This window comes from Salvelinus alpinus, chromosome 6 (assembly GCF_045679555.1).
Source record: "Salvelinus alpinus chromosome 6, SLU_Salpinus.1, whole genome shotgun sequence".
In the NCBI taxonomy this organism is placed as follows: domain Eukaryota; kingdom Metazoa; phylum Chordata; class Actinopteri; order Salmoniformes; family Salmonidae; genus Salvelinus; species Salvelinus alpinus.
This window is the reverse complement of record NC_092091.1, coordinates 84,553,155-84,570,249: the sequence shown is the minus strand read 5'-3', so window position 1 is coordinate 84,570,249 and position 17,095 is coordinate 84,553,155. Positions and strand designations below refer to the sequence as shown.

The window sequence follows — 17,095 nt, the reverse complement described above, 5'->3', positions numbered from 1 at the left end:
TCCACAATGAAATAGGGTGCAGGCCAGGCAGCAGGCTGTTAGCCAACCTGCCAGCTTAGTGGAGTCTGCCAATAGCACAGTCAGTGTAGTCAGCTCAGCCATCCCCATTGAGACTGTGTCTGTGCCTCGACCTAGGTTGGGCAAAACTAAACATGGCGGTGTTCGCCTTAGCAATCTCATTAGGATAAAGACCTCTTCCATTCCTGCCATTATTGAAAGAGATTGTGATACCTCACATCTCAAAATAGGGTTACTTAATGTTAGATCCCTCACTTCAAAGGCAGTTATAGTCAATGAACTAATCACTGATCATAATCTTGATGTGATTGGCCTGACTGAAACATGGCTTAAGCCTGATGAATTTACTGTGTTAAATGAGGCCTCACCTCCTGGTTACACTAGTGACCATATCCCCCGTGCATCCCGCAAAGGCGGAGGTGTTGCTAACATTTACGATAGCAAATTTCAATTTACAAAAAAAAAAATGACGTTTTCGTCTTTTGAGCTTCTAGTCATGAAATCTATGCAGCCTACTCAATCACTTTTTATAGCCACTGTTTATAGGCCTCCTGGGCCATATACAGCGGTCCTCTCTGAGTTCCCTGAATTCCTATCAGACCTTGTAGTCATAGCAGATCATATTCTAATTTTTGGTGATTTTAATATTCATATGGAGAAGTCCACAGACCCACTCCAAAAGTCTTTCGGAGCCATCATCGACTCAGTGGGTTTTGTCCAACATGTCTCTGGACCTACTCACTGCCACAGTCATACTCTGGACTTAGTTTTGTCCCATGGAATAAATGTTGTAGATCTTAATGTTTTTCCTCATAATCCTGGACTGTCGGACCACCATTTTATTACGTTTGCAATCGCAACAAATAATCTGCTCAGACCCCAACCAAGGAGCATCAAAAGTCGTGCTATAAATTCTCAGACAACACAAATATTCCTTGATGCCCTTCCAGACTCCTTCTGCCTACCCATGGACGTCAGAGGACAAAAATCAGTTAACCACCTAACTGAGGAACTCAATTTAACCTTGCGCAATACCCTAGATGCAGTTGCACCCCTAAAAACGAAAAACATTTGTCATAAGAAACTAGCTCCCTGGTATACAGAAAATACCCGAGCTTTGAAGCAAGCTTCCAGAAAATTGGAACGGAAATGGCGCCACACCAAACTGGAAGTCTTCCGACTAGCTTGGAAAGACAGTACCGTGCAGTACCGAAGAGCCCTCACTGCTGCTCGATCATCCTACTTTTCCAACTTAATTGAGGAAAATAAGAACAATCCAAAATTTCTTTTTGATACTGTTGCAAAGCTAACTAAAAAGCAGCATTCCCCAAGAGAGGATGGCTTTCACTTCAGCAGTAATAAATTCATGAACTTCTTTGAGGAAAAGTTAATGATCATTAGAAAGCAAATTATGGACTCCTCTTTAAATCTGCGTATTCCTCCAAAGCTCAATTGTCCTGAGTCTGCACAACTCTGCCAGGACCTAGGATCAAGGGAGACACTCAAGTGTTTTAGTACTATATCTCTTGACACAATGATGAAAATAATCATGGCCTCTAAACCTTCTAGCTGCATACTGGATCCTATTCCTACTAAACTACTGAAAGAGCTGCTTCCTGTGCTTGGCCCGCATATGTTGAACATAATAAACGGCTCTCTATCCACCGGATGTGTACCAAACTCACTAAAAGTGGCAGTAATAAAGCCTCTCTTGAAAAAGCCAAACCTTGACCCGGAAAATATAAAAAACTATCGGCCTATATCGAATCTTCCATTCCTGCACAGCAACTCACTGCCTTCCTGAAGACAAACAATGTATACGAAATGCTTCAGTCTGGTTTTAGACCCCATCATAGCACTGAGACTGCACTTGTGAAGGTGGTAAATGACCTTTTAATGGCGTCAGACCGAGGCTCTGCATCTGTCCTCGTGCTACTAGACCTTAGTGCTGCCTTTGACACCATCGATCACCACATTCTTTTGGAGAGACTGGAAACCCAAATTGGTCTACACGGACAAGTTCTGGCCTGGTTTAGATCTTACCTGTCGGAAAGATATCAGTTTGTCTCTGTGAATGGTTTGTCCTCTGACAAATCAACTGTACATTTCGGTGTTCCTCAAGGTTCTGTTTTAGGACCACTATTGTTTTCACTATATATTTTACCTCTTGGGGATGTTGTTCGAAAACATAATGTTAACTTTCACTGCTATGCGGATGACACACAGCTGTACATTTCAATGAAACATGGTGAAGCCTCAAAATTGCCCTCGCTAGAAGCCTGTGTTTCAGACATAAGGAAGTGGATGGCTGCAAACTTTCTACTTTTAAACTCGGACAAAACAGAGATGCTTGTTCTAGGTCCCAAGAAACAAAGAGATCTTCTGTTAAATCTGACAATTAATCTTGATGGTTGTAAAGTCGTCTCAAATAAAACTGTGAAGGACCTCGGCGTTACTCTTGACCCTGATCTCTCTTTTGACGAACATATCAAGACTGTTTCAAGGACAGCTTTTTTCCATCTACGTAACATTGCAAAAACCAGAAATTTTCTGTCCAAAAATGATGCAGAAAAATTTATCCATGCATTTGTTACTTCTAGGTTAGACTACTGCAATGCTCTACTTTCCGGCTACCCGGATAAAGCACTAAATAAACTTCAGTTAGTGCTAAATACGGCTGCTAGAATCCTGACTAGAACCAAGAAATTTGATCATATTACTCCAGTGCTAGCCTCCCTACACTGGCTTCCTGTTAAGGCAAGGGCTGATTTCAAGGTTTTACTGTTAACCTATAAAGCGTTACATGGGCTTGCTCCTACCTATCTTTCCGAGTTGGTCCTGCCGTACATACCTACACGTACGCTACGGTCACAAGACGCAGGCCTCCTAATTGTCCCTAGAATTTCTAAGCAAACAGCGGGAGGCAGGGCTTTCTCCTATAGATCTCCATTTTTATGGAATAGTCTGCCTACCCATGTGAGAGACGCAGACTCGGTCTCAACCTTTAAGTCTTTACTGAAGACTTATCTCTTCAGTAGGTCATATGATTGAGTGTAGTCTGGCCCAGGAGTGTGAAGGTGAACGGAAAGGCTCTGGAGCAACGAACCGCCCTTGCTGTCTCTGCCTGGCCGGTTCCCCTCTCTCCACTGGGATTCTCTGCCCCTAACCCTATTACAGGGGCTGAGTCACTGGCTTACTGGTGCTCTTTCATGCCGTCCCTAGGAGGGGTGCGTCACTTGAGTGGGTTGAGTTACTGACGTGATCTTCCTGTCTGGGTTGGCGCCCCCCCCTTGGTTTGTGCTGTGGTGGAGATCTTTGTGGGCTATACTCGGCCTTGTCTCAGGATTGTAAGTTGGTGGTTGAAGATATCCCTCTAGTGGTGTGGGGGCTGTGCTTTGGCAGAGTGGGTGGGGTTATATCCTTCCTGTTTGGCCCTGTCCGGGGGTATCATCGGATGGGGCCACAGTGTCTCCTGACCCCTCCTGTCTCAGCCTCCAGTATTTATGCTGCAGTAGTTTATGTGTCGGGGGGCTAGGGTCAGTTGGTTATACCTGGAGTACTTCTCCTATCTTATCCAGTGTCCTGTGTGAATTTAAGTATGCTCTCTCTAATTCTCTCGTTCTCTCTTTCTTTCTCTCTCTCGGAGAACCTGAGCCCTAGGACCATACGTCACGGCAAACCGGGCATGATGACTCCTTGCTGTCCCCAGTCCACCTGGCCTTGCTGCTGTTCCAGTTTCAACTGTTCTGCCTGCTGTTATGGAACCCCTACCTGTTCAACTCTTAATGATCGGCTATGAAAAGCCAACTGACTTTTATTCCTGATTATTATTTGACCATGCTTGTCATTTATGAACATTTTGAAAATCTTGGCTCTCTCTAATTCTCTCCTTCTCTCTTTCTTTCTCTCTCTCGGAGGACCGGAGCCCTAGGACCATACGTCAGGACTACCGGGCATGATGACTCCTTGCTGTCCCCAGTCCGCCTGGCCCTGCTGCTATTCCAGTTTCAACTGTTCTGCCTGCGGTTATGGAACCCCTACCTGTCCCAGACCTGCTGTTTTCAATTCTTAATGATCGGCTATGAAAAGCCAACTGACATTTATTCCTGATTATTATTTGACCATGCTTGTCATTTATGAACATTTTGAAAATCTTGGCTCTCTCTAATTCTCTCCTTCTCTCTTTCTTTCTCTCTCTCGGAGGACCTGAGCCCTGGGACCGTGCGTCGGGGCTGCCGGGCGTGATGGCTCCTTGCTGTCCCCAGTCCACCTGGCCTTGCTGCTATTCCAGTTTCAGCTGTTCTGCCTGCGGTTATGGAACCGCCACCTGTCCTGGACCTGCTATTTTCAACTCTTGATGATCGGCTATGAAAAGCCAACTGAAAATTATTCATGATTATTATTTGACCATGCTTGTCACTTATGAACATTTTGAACATCTTGGCCATGTTCTGTTATAATCTCCACCCGGCACAGCCAGAAGAGGACTGGCCACCCCTCATAGCCTGGTTCCTCTCTAGGTTTCTTCCTAGGTTTTGGCCTTTCTAGGGAGTTTTTCCTAGCCACCGTGCTTCTACACCTGCATTGCTTGCTGTTTGGGGTTTTAGGCTGGGTGTCTGTACAGCACTTCGAGATATTAGCTGATGTACGAAGGGCTATATAAAATAAACTTTATTTGATTTGATTTTACAGCGAAAACACATTATAACGTTATATTAGCTTACCACAATAGCAAACATCACAACAGCATTGATTCAAGCAAAAACATAGCGATAAGTATAAGCCACCAAAAGATATTAATTTTTTCACTAACCTTCTCAGAATTCTTCAGATGACAATCCTATAACATCATATTACACAATGCATATAGAGTTTGTTCGAAAATGTGCATATTTAGCGGCACAAATCGTGGTTATACAATGAGAATAGTGGCCAAAACTTAGAGCAACCTGCCCGGCGCCATCTTGGAGAAGCACCTATTCTAATCGAAAACTATTCATAAACTTGACTAGAAAATACAAGTTGGACAGCAAATGAAAGATAAATTAGTTCTTAATGCAACCGCTGTGTTAGATTTTTAAAATTAACGTTACTGCGCAATACAGCGTGCGCTAAAGCGAGACCGCACCATAATTCATGGCGGAATTATTATTTGACATTTGTCAACATAAGTACGAATTAACAGCATAAAGACTGCTTACTATTAGCTGAGCTTCCATCAGAATCTTGGGCAAGGTGTCCTTTCTCCAGAACAATCGTCTTTGGGTTGAAAGATGTCCTCTTGTCCTGTCGAAATAGCAGCCAACGATAGCCACCCACTGGAGAGGTGTCCAACTCGTGAAAGCGCGTCACAAAGAAATCCAGGAAAATCGCAATAAACTGCTATAAGTCGGTTTAAATTAACTACCTTATGAAGTTTTTAAGACAAAAAACAAATGAAATCAGAGCCGGAGATAAAGAACTGCTAAACCGAAAGCTTTTGAAGAAGCCATGCCGGTGTCCCTGCTGCGTCAGGCGCCTCGTCGAAAAGGTCGATACTTCCGTTCCAAGAGGTTTTATACTCCCCCAGATGGTGCTATCCGCTCCATTCAAAGTCTCACCGCTTACTGACATCTAGGGGAAGGCGTATGCAGTGCATGTAGCCCCATACCTTATAAGGGAATTTATAAACCGACCCTGGAACAGAGACCTCAATTTCAGAAATCTCACTTCTTGACAGGAAGTGAGCTGCAGAATGACTTCTGTTTCACTCAGAGAAATAATTCAAACAGTTTTAGAAACTAGAGAGTGTTTTCTATCCAATAGTAATAATAATATGCATATTGTACGAGCAAGAATTGAGTATGAAGCAGTTTAATTTGGTAACAATATTTTCCAAAGTGGAAACAGCACCCCCTAGATTGACAAAAGGTTAACTGCCACGGGCACTTGAATCTGATGTACTGGGGCAGGAGCGGTTGCCGGGGGAAGTCGATTAGATATCTGCTTTATGGAAGTCAGCATCTACGACAGAAGTTGAGAATGTCTACCCATTAAGGCCTCAGAGCAGCTTCGTGGCGTTGGACAGTCCCCTCGTGGTGGGACAGCATGGAAAAAAGGTCCTGGGTACTGGCTGCCTCTGGGTTCATTTTGTTGGCTCTGTGTTTCTGTCAGGACCCGGTTACGAACTCGGGTCTCCGGTGTGAGAAACAGTCACTTAGTAAACTGAGCCATTAATAGTCGGCAGAACCCAGAAGATGAGGCAGACACAGCAGTACTTGAGACGGTGATTTAATAAAGTAAAAAGGAATATAAATCCACAACGTCAAAAGTAATTCCAAGAGAACAAATGTATATCCTCCAAGACACAAGGAAAATCCACAAACTGGTAAGAACAGCAGGGAAAAACAAACCTCAAAAGAATAATCAAAAATAAACAAGAACAAAACCAGAGTACCTCAAGAAAATCCAACTGGAGAAACAAAAGTTCACAGCATGGCTGGGGCTGGGTGCTAACATACAAACACAGAGCAAAGAACTGAGGAACACTAAGGGTTTAAATACTTTCAAGGGAAATGAGGCACAGGTGCAAATAATAACTGGAACAAGGGAAAAAACAAATGAGTCAAAAAAGCACAATGGGGGCATCTAGTGACCAAAACCTGAACAATCCTGGCCAAATCCTGACACACTATATTGCCAAAAGTAAGTGGACTTTAGTGGATTCGGCTTTTTCAGTCACACCTGTTGCTGACAGGTGTATAAAATCAAGCACACAGCCATGCAATCTCCATAGACAAACCTTGACAGTAGAATGTTCTTACTGAAGAGCTCAGTGACTTTCAACGTGTCAAGTCTAGGAGCAACAACGGCTCAGCCGTGAAGTGGTAGACAACACAAGCTCACAGAACGGACCGCCGAGTGTTGAACCACGTAGAGCGTAAAAATAATCCTCTGTTGTAAAACTCACTGCTGAGTTCCACATACTTTTGTCCATGTATTATATCTCCTTCCTGGACTCACAGTGATCTGCTCAGGAAATATCAACATATTATAATTATATTCAACTGATTTCCTTCATTCATACAACTTCCTCTGCACCTCACATGATGACTGTTTAACTTGTCAGTCTGCTTTGCAAAATAGATCACTCAGTCAAGTAGGAATGAATTACAAGTTAAATATCCCAGAATGCTTTTGTATTTGAGTGTTAATTCAGTGTACGTCTCTACTCACTACCACTGTCACATGTCATGTTATTGTCATATCTAAATGAGGAAAGTAGTTGAGGAGCTACGTTTTCTTTTTCTCTCCTCTTGTTCCAGATGTCCATGCTTAAGCCTGATATCAACATATGTTGTCTCAGTGACTGTAGGCCCACTACTCATGTTGCCCTGTGAGGGAGGGTGGCTGGCACTGTTACATGCTGATGTTATTGTCATATCTATAGGAAACTAGTTGAAGAGGTTTTTCTTCTTCTCTTTTATTTACATTTACATTTAGTTTTATTGTTACAGATCTCCTGGTCCAGCCTGATATCTCCCTGACTGACTCAATGGGAGGGGTCTCCAGGGGCCACCAGGGGCCCGAGGTGTTCAGGGGCTACAGCTTCACCATCACCTGCTCCACTCAGCCACAGTACCCAGGAGGCTCCTTCCTCCTCACGTTCACCGGCTCCAACAGAACCCAGACCCAGCCAGCTGTCAATCACTCTGCTGCCTTCCTCTTCCCTGCTGCAGATGACTCCCACCAAGGGAACTACAGCTGTGTTTATGACAGTTATGTTTTCTCTCATAACTTCTCCTCTGAGAGTGAGCTCCTCTCCCTCACCATCACAGGTAACTGAACATGAACCAGACTTATAACTTTGTCATTGACAGATTTCCCACAGATCTATGTGATGATGATCAGTCCCCTCATCAAAGGTGTTTCTGTTTGTAGCCTCTCCTTTACCAGCCTCTCACGATGACTGTATAGCTTAGGGAGAGGGAGAGGGAGAGGGAGAGGGAGAGGGAGAGGGTTGAGGATAGGATAGGAGAGGAGGAGAAGGGGAGAGGAGGTACTGTTTGTCTCCCACCGTTCCACTCAGAGGACTCTACTTTCTGTTATCAAGTGGGCGTTTCCACCATATTTAGTGTACCAGTCATTTCAGTGAAGGGAAGGGAACAAGTGTACACTTTAGGAGAAAGGAGAGATAATTGAGACAATGCTTCTCTTTAGTCTTCAGTCCTGCGTCTGTGACACCAGATTACCACCTAGTGGCCATAAGAGGAACTGTCCTGTCAGTGTGTTTTTACTGCTGGCTCAAAACAACACATGACCTCCAAACAGGATATGATTCATGTGTGAGTACTAAAAGCATATGAAGATAGTATATTATAGTATATTTATTATATATGTGGGTCTGATAAGTAAACACTCTTAATGTTTGCTGTTTTATCACTCAGAAGAACATTGGACACTATGTAACCAAACACATGTGAAACCTCATGATGTGAGTGATAAGAAGTGTTTAAAAAGGTGAGTTCTGAACCCTGTAGACTACTGCACTACTTCTGAAGAAGACCAGAGTCATTTCAGAATGAAGACTGCTATAGTTCTGACGGTGTTGCTGTTCTGTCTGTCTGGGGCCTGGACTCGGGGAGAGAGTGGAGGGGTGACTAGTAGTTCTGTCTGTCTGTCTGTCTGGGGCCTGGACTCAGGGAGAGAGTGGAGGGGTGACTAGTAGGTCTGTCTGTCTGTCTAGGGCATGGACTCAGGGAGAGAGTGGAGGGGTGACTAGTAGTTCTGTCTGTCTGTCTGTCTGTCTGTCTGTCTGTCTGTCTGTCTGTCTGTCTGTCTGTCTGTCTGTCTGTCTGTCTGTCTGTCTGTCTGTCTGTCTGCCAGCCAGCCAGCCAGCCAGCTGCAGAATATACACTAAATCACCAAAAGTTTGTGGACACCTGCTGTTCAAACATCTCAATACAAAATCATGGGTATTAATATGGAGTTGGTCCCCCCTTTCTGCTATAACAGCCTCCAGTCTTCTGGGAAGGCTTTCCACTAGATGTTGGAACATTGCTGCTATAACAGCCTCCACTCTTCTGGGAAGGTTTTCCACTAGATGTTGGAACATTGCTGCAGGGACTTGCTTCCATTCAGCCACAAGAGCATTAGTGAGGTCGGGCGATTCGACCTGACTCGAAGTCGGCGTTCCAATTCATCCCAAAGGTGTTCGATGGAGTTGAGGTCAGGGCTTTGTGAAGTTTTACCACACAATTTGAAGGGGTGTCCACATACTTTTGTATATATAGTGTATGTACACATGTGTGTTGTTGCACCATACCAACGATAAGCCTGTCTTCCCATCACATCATGAAAGGTCATGTTGATGTTCATTTCTCCTCTGTCTCTCTCTTCCTCTGACTCCTCCCTTTCTCCTCTGTCTCTCTCTTCCTCTGACTCCTCCCTTTCTCCTCTGTCTCTCTCTTCCTCTGACTCCTCCCTTTCTCCTCTGTCTCTCTCTTCCTCTGACTCCTCCCTTTCTCCTCTGTCTCTCTCTTCCTCTGACTCCTCCCTTTCTCCTCTGTCTCTCTCTTCCTCTGACTCCTCCCTTTCTCCTCTATCTCTCTCTTCCTCTGACTCCTCCCTTTCTCCTCTGTCTCTCTCTTCCTCTGACTCCTCCCTTTCTCCTCTGTCTCTCTCTTCCTCTGACTCCTCCCTTTCTCCTCTGTCTCTCTCTTCCTCTGACTCCTCCCTTTCTCCTCAGATTTCCAGGCTCAAAGTGTCAGTCCACCAGGTAGGTAGAGTATAAATCTACAGTGATTATAGCAGTTCAATATTAGTCAACTTTATTATCCCACACGGAGAAATTCATGTGTCCATACAAACCATTCTAAAACCAAATTACTAGTAGTGTTTTATGGAACTACTAATACTTGTCAACCACAAATCATTACTGCTGTTAGAATAACAGAATCACTGTCATCATCTGTCCTCACCACTGTGTTTTCCTCTCTGCTGTTTACAGCTGAACTCTCAGTCAGACTGGTGGATGGAACCACTTCCTGTTCTGGGACAGTGGAAGTCTTCTACAGAGGAGAGTGGTCAGGTCTATGTTCTAGGTGGTGGAGAATGATAGAGACTAAGGTTGTGTGTAGAGAGTTGGACTGTGGGAATCCTGTAGCTGAATCTAGAGGACCTCTGGTTGAAGAGGGAAGAAGAGGAGTCACACTAAGTTGTGATGGACATGAGTCTTCTATTCGACAGTGTGACATCATAGAAGAACTTGGTGTCTGTGATGGTGGATATTATCATCGTGTGACCTGTTCAGGTAAGAGACTGGTCATATTGAGAGATGTATTTGTACATTATACAATATTACCATGTATCATGTTTTATGTGTTTTTATTTCATTTAAATAGAGGGAGAGATGTCAGATGTATTTAAACATTATATTTGTGTTTGTCATATTGGTTTATGGGAGATGTTCATGGGCAGATCATTGTAGTTCAGATGGTACTGAAGTGAAGCTGCCTGATGGATGTCCAGCTGTTTATTTTCTATAAAGTGAAGTGAACTTATTCCTGTCTCCTGCCTGCATTATTCCCAACCTGATCCTGAGTGACTAAGAACCCATTTCTACCTCTTACAGTATCAAACATAGCAAACTACAATCTTTTATCCAACATATTTGTGTTTAGTCCTTGACAGTGTCATCAACAAAACTGATTGAATGTTCAACCAACTCTTTTTCTCCAGAGTCTGTGCGGCTTGTGGATGGAGCTGGTCTCTGCTCTGGGAGAGTGGAGGTGAAGTCCAATCAGTCCTGGGCCTCAGTGTGTGAAGCTGACTTTGACCGGCAGGATGCAGAGGTAGTCTGTGGGGAGCTTGGCTGTGGGGCTCCTGCAGCTCTACAGGGGGGGCTCTATGGAGGAGGTGAGGGTCAGACCTGGGATAAAGAGTTCCAGTGTAAAGGCAAAGAGTCCCTTCTCCTGGACTGTGACACCTCAGACAGAAAACACAACACCTGCCTACCTGGTAATGCTGTTGGACTCACCTGCTCAGGTAAGAAACAGTTTGTCACTCAATCAACATTGTTTCTCACCCGGAGTGAAGCATATGAGAGACACTATAGGTGTGTTTTATTGAGAAAATAGTAAGATTACTGTCTCTCTCTTTTCTTTTCTCAGAGCCTGATGATGTGAGGCTGGTGGGAGGAGGCAGTCGCTGTGCTGGTGGAGTGGAGTGGTACGACCAGGGAGAGTGGAGGATTGTGGGAGTTGATATCTGGTACCAGGAGGATATAGCTGCAGTAGTGTGTAGACAGCTGGGTTGTGGCTCCACTGTTTCAGTACTTCCTGGAAACACCACTAGAGGGTTTGGAGTTTCCTGTTTTGGGTCTGAGTCTTCACTGAGGGAGTGTTCCCGAAGTTATGATCTCCTTCCTGGACTCACAGTGATCTGCTCAGGTAATAACAACATATTATAATTATATTCAACTGATTTCCTTCATTCATACAATTATCTGACTTATAGATTGTCTGTCTGCTTTGCAAAATAGATCACTCAGTCAAGAAGGAATCAAATACAACTGAAATATCCCAGAATGCTTTTGTATTTGAGTGTCATCTCAGTGAACGTCTCTACTCACTACCACTGTCACATGTCATGTTATTGTCATATCTAAATGAGGAAAGTAGTTGAGGAGCTACGTTATCTTTTTCTCTACTCTTGTTCCAGATGTCCTGCTTAAGCCTGCTTTCAACATATGTTGTCTCAGTGACTGTAGGCCCACTACTCATGTTGCCCTGTGAGGGAGGGTGGCTAGCACTGTTACATGCTGATGTTATTGTCATATCTATAGGAAACTAGTTGAAGAAGTTTTTCTTCTTCTCTTTTGTTGTTATAAAATATAATGGCGCCTGAAGACATGGCAGCAGTTTTACGGGCGACTAACCAGTTGTACTCTTATGAGGGGGTGTTTTTGTTATTTGTAACTTACTTTGTACATAATGTTTCTGCCACCATCTCTTACGGCAAGAAAGATCTTCTGGACATCAGGACAGCGATCACTCATCTCTGATTAGACTGAGATTTTTTCTTCAACAAGCAGAAAGCACAGGATATACTGCAACACCCGACAAGGCCGACATCCCCATTATTGGCAATAGAAAGAGACGCAGGTACAGAGGACACCGAGGTAACTCGTAAGGATCCGCAGAAGGCGAGTGGGAAAGCTCCCGTTACCGTTAATATTATTCGCCAACATACAATCACGGGACAAAAAATTAGACGACGTACGAACACGAATATCCAACTGCACATCAATAACTGTAACATCTTATGTTTCACGGAATCGTGGCTGAATGATGATATGGATACTCAGATAGCAGGATATACGCTGCACCGGCTAGATAGAACAGCACACTCCGGTAAGACGAGGGGGGCGGTCTGTGCATATCTGTGAACAACAGCTGGTGCACGAAATCTAAGGAAGTCTCTAGATTTTGCTCGCCTGAAGTAGAGTATCTTATGATAAACTGTAGACCACATTGTTTGCCAAGAGAGTTTTCATCTATACTCTTCGTGGCTGTTTATTTACCACTACAGACGGATGCTGGTACTAAGACCGCACTCAGTCAGCTGTATAAGGAAAAGAGCAAACAAGGAAACCACTCACCCAGAGGCGGCGCTCCTAGTGGCCGGAGACTTTAATGCAGGGAAACTTAAATCAGTTTTACCTAATTTCTATCAACATGTTAAATGCGCAACCAGAGTGAAAAAAATCTAGATCACCTCTACTCCAGACACAGAGACACATACAAAGCTCTCCCTCGCCCTCCATTTGGTAAATCTGACCACAATACTATCCTCCTGATTCCTGCTTACAAGCTAAAATTAAAGCAGGAAGCACCAGTGACTCGGGTTTTTAAAAAAGTGGTCAGATGAAGCAGATGCTAAACTACAGGACTGTTTTGCTATCACAGACTGGAACATGTTCCGGGATTCTTCCGATTGCATTGAGGAGTACACCACATCATTCACTGGCTTTATAAATATCTTCATCAGGGACATCATCCCCACAGTAGCTGTACGTACATACCCCAACCAGAAGCCATGAATTACAGGCAGCATTCGCACTGAGCTAAAGTGTAGAGCTGCCACTTTCAAGGTGCTGGACTCTAACCCGGAAGCTGATAAGAAATCCTGCTATGCCTCCGACGAACCATCAAACAGGCAAAACGCCAATACAGGGCTAAGACTGAATCGTACTACACCAGCTCCAACGCAGGGCTTGTGGCAGGGCTTGCAAACTATTACAGACTACAAAGGAAGCACAGCCACGAGCTTCCCAGTGAGACGAGCCAAATCGCTTCTGTGCTCGCTTCGAGGCAAGCAACACTGAGGCATGCATGAGAGCACCAGCTGTTCTGGATGACTGTGTGATCACGCTCTAGTCGATGTGAGTAAGACATTTAAACAGGTCAACATTCACAAGGCCACAGGGCCAGACAGATTACCAGGACGTGTGCTCTATGCTTGTGCTGACCAACTGGCAGGTGTCTTCACTGACATTTTCAACATGTACCTGATTGAGTCTGTAATGCCAACATGATTCAAGCAGACCACCATAGTCCCTGTGCCCAAGAAGACTAAGGCAACCTGCCTAAATGACTACAGACCCGTAGCACTCAAATCCGTAGCCATGAAGTGCTTTGAAAGGTTGGTCATGGCTCACATCAACACCATTATCCCAGAAACCCTAGACCCACTCCAATTTGCATACCGCCCAAACAGATCCACAGATGATGGAATCTCTATTACACTTAACACTGCCCTTTCCCACCTGGACAAAAGGAACACCTACGTGTGGTGGTACAGGTGGTGAGGGTAGGTAGCAACACATCTGCCACGCTGATCCTCAACACTGGAGCCCCTCAGGGGTGCGTGCTCAGTCCCCTCCTGTACTCCCTGTTCACCCACGACTGCGTGGCCAGGCACGACTCCAACACCATCATTAAGTTTGCAGACGACAGAGACAACGACAAGCCTATAGGGAGGACGTCAGAGACCTGGCCGGGTGGTGTCAGAATAACAACCTGTCCCTCAACGTAACCAAGACTAAGGATATGATTGTGGACTAAAGGAAAAGGAGGACCGAGCACGCCCCCATTCTCATCGACGGTGCTGTAGTGGAGCTGGTTGAGAGCTTCAAGTTCCTTGGTGTCCACATCACCAACAAACTAGAATGGTCCAAACACACCAAGACAGTCGTAAAGAGGGCACGACAAAACCTATTCCCACTCAGGAAACTAAAAAAGATTTGGCATGGGTCCTCAGATCCTCAAAAGGTTCTACAGCTGCAACATCGAGAGCATCCTGACTGGTTGCATCACTACCTGGTATGGTAACTGCTCAGGTTCCGACCGCATGGCCCTACAGAGGGTAGTGCGAGTACGGCCCAGTACATCACTGGGGCTAAGCTGCACGGTGTCAGAGGAAGGCCCTAAACAATAATCAAAGACCCAGCCACCCCAGTCATAGACTGTTCTCTCTACCACCGCACGGCAAGCGTTACCGGAGGGCCAAGTCTAGGACCAAAAGGCTTATCAACAGTTTTTACCCCCAATCCGTAAGACTCCTGAACAGGTCATCAAATGGATACCCGGACTTTTACGCTGCTGGTACTTTCTGTTTATCATATGTGCATAGTCACCTTAACCTGTCTGACCCCCCCGTTCCGCTAGCGGAACTCCGCCCACATTCCACTGAAAAGGAAGAGCGGCAAATTCAAAAAAACAAAAATTTGAAATATTTAACTTTCACACATTAACAAGTCCAATACAGCATTTGAAAGATAAACATCTTGTGAATTCAGCCAACATGTCCGATTTTTAAAATGTTTTACAGAGAAAACACCACATATATTTATGTTAGCTCACCACCAAATACAAAAGACAGACAGACACAGCAACGGTAGCATGCAGGTAGCATGCACAAGCCAACCTAACTAACCTAGAACCAACCTAAATAACCTAGAAAAAACTACCTCAGATGACAGTCCTATAACATGTTACACAATAAATCTATGTTTTGTTTGAAAAATGTGCATATTTTAGCTATAAATCAGTTTTACATTACTGCTACCATCATAGCTACAGTCAGAAATCGCATGGGAGTAGCCAGAGTAAATACAGACACCAACGTCAACTACCTAATTACTCATCATAAAACATTTCAGGCAAATATATGGTGGATAGCGAATGAAAGACAAATATCTTGTGAATATAGCCAATATTTCCGATTTTTGAAGTGTTTTACAGCGAAAACACAATATATCGTTATATTAGCTTACTACAATAGCTAGCACACAGCAGCATTGATTCTAGTCAAACGGTAGCATAGCACAGTTCGACAGATATATGAAAAAGCATCCCAAATTGGGTCCTTATCTTTGTTGATCTCCCATCAGAATGTTCTCCAAGGGGTCCTTTGTTCAGAAACGTCTTTATTTCGATCCAGAACGAACGATTTCCCTCTTGAATTAGCAAGCACACTGGCCGTGCGATGCTAACCTCTCATTCTTGAACCAAATCTTGCGTCGCATCACGTCTAAAGTCCAGAATAAAATTCAATAATATAATTAAACTATATTGAAAAAACATACTTTAGGATGATATTGTGACATGTATCAAATAAAATCGAAGCCAGAGATCATATTCACCTTTAACAAGGTTCTTCCATGAGCCGAGTACAGGTCCAACTTCGCTTCCAGGAAAAAATATAAAGTGCGCACGTCTCAGTCCAAGAGGTTGTGTTCAATCCCAGGACGAGATAATCAAGTGATTTCTTTTCTCACTTCCGCATGACACCCAGGGGAAGGCGTATGACGTGTTTCTACAGTCATAAGTGACATGCCCTTTTATAGACAAGCTCTTAAAGAGAGACTTCGCTTTTGGAAATCTCACTTCCGGTTAGGAAATGGTCTGTAAAAAGAGTTCTGTTTCACTTAGAGAAATAATTCAAACGTTTTTAGAAACTAGAGACTGTTTTCTATCCAATAGTAATAATAATATGCATATTGTACAAGCAAGAATTGAGTACGAGGCCGTTTAAAAATCATACGATTTTCCCCAAAAGTGAAAATAGCACCCCCTGGTCCTCAACATACATTCTTGCACATACAACCTCAATTAGCCCGACTAACCAGTGCCTGTATATAGCCTCGCTACTGTATATAGCCTCTCTACTGTATATAGCCTCTCTACTGTATATAGCCTCTCTACTGTATATAGCCTCACTACTATATATAGCCTCTCTACATATAGCCTCTCTACTGTATATAGCCTCACTACTCTATATAGCCTCTCTACTGTATATAGCCTCTCTACTGTATATAGCCTCTCTACTGTATATAGCCTCTCAACTGTATATAGCCTTACTACTGTATATAGCCTCTCTACTGTATATGGCCTCACTACTGTATATAGCCTCTCTACTGTATATAGCCTCACTACTGTATATAGCCTCACTACTGTATATAGCCTCTCTACTGTATATCGCCTCACTACTGTATATAGCCTCACTACTGTATATAGCCTCTCTACTGTATATCGCCTCACTACTGTATATAGCCTCACTACTGTATATAGCCTCACTACTGTATATAGCCTCTCTACTGTATATAGCCTCACTACTGTATATAGCCTCTCTACTGTATATAAAATCTCTACTGTCTATCGTCTCTCTACTGTGTATAGTCTCACTACTGTATATAGCCTCTCTGCTGTATATAGCCACGCTACTGTTATAGCCTCCCTACTGTATATAGCCTCTCTACTGTATATAGCCTCACTACTGTATATAGCCTCACTACTGTGTATAGCCTCTCTACTGTATATAGCCTCACTACTGTGTATAGCCTCTCTACTGTATACAGCCTCTCTACTGTATATAGCCTCGCTACTGTTATCGCCTCCCTACTGTATATAGCCTCTCTACTGTATATAGCCTCGCTACTGACATAGCCTCCCTACTGTATTTAACCTCTACTGTATATAGCCTCTCTACCGTATATAGCCTCTCTACTGTATATAGCCTCACTACTGTATATAGC

The 17,095-nt window shown here is 43.9% G+C and overlaps 1 protein-coding gene across 1 annotated transcript in view; it reads left to right on the top strand.

The window, feature by feature from the left end:
- The window catches only part of LOC139579778 (uncharacterized), a 59,082-nt gene that overhangs the window by 40,736 nt on the left and 1,251 nt on the right, over positions 1-17,095 (top strand). The window contains exons 3-7 of the mRNA XM_071408599.1: positions 7,515-7,835; positions 9,746-9,775; positions 10,007-10,309; positions 10,738-11,043; positions 11,169-11,297. Of these exons, the coding sequence (XP_071264700.1) occupies positions 7,515-7,835; positions 9,746-9,775; positions 10,007-10,309; positions 10,738-11,043; positions 11,169-11,297 (1,089 nt within the window). The remainder of the gene's footprint in view (positions 1-7,514; positions 7,836-9,745; positions 9,776-10,006; positions 10,310-10,737; positions 11,044-11,168; positions 11,298-17,095) is intronic.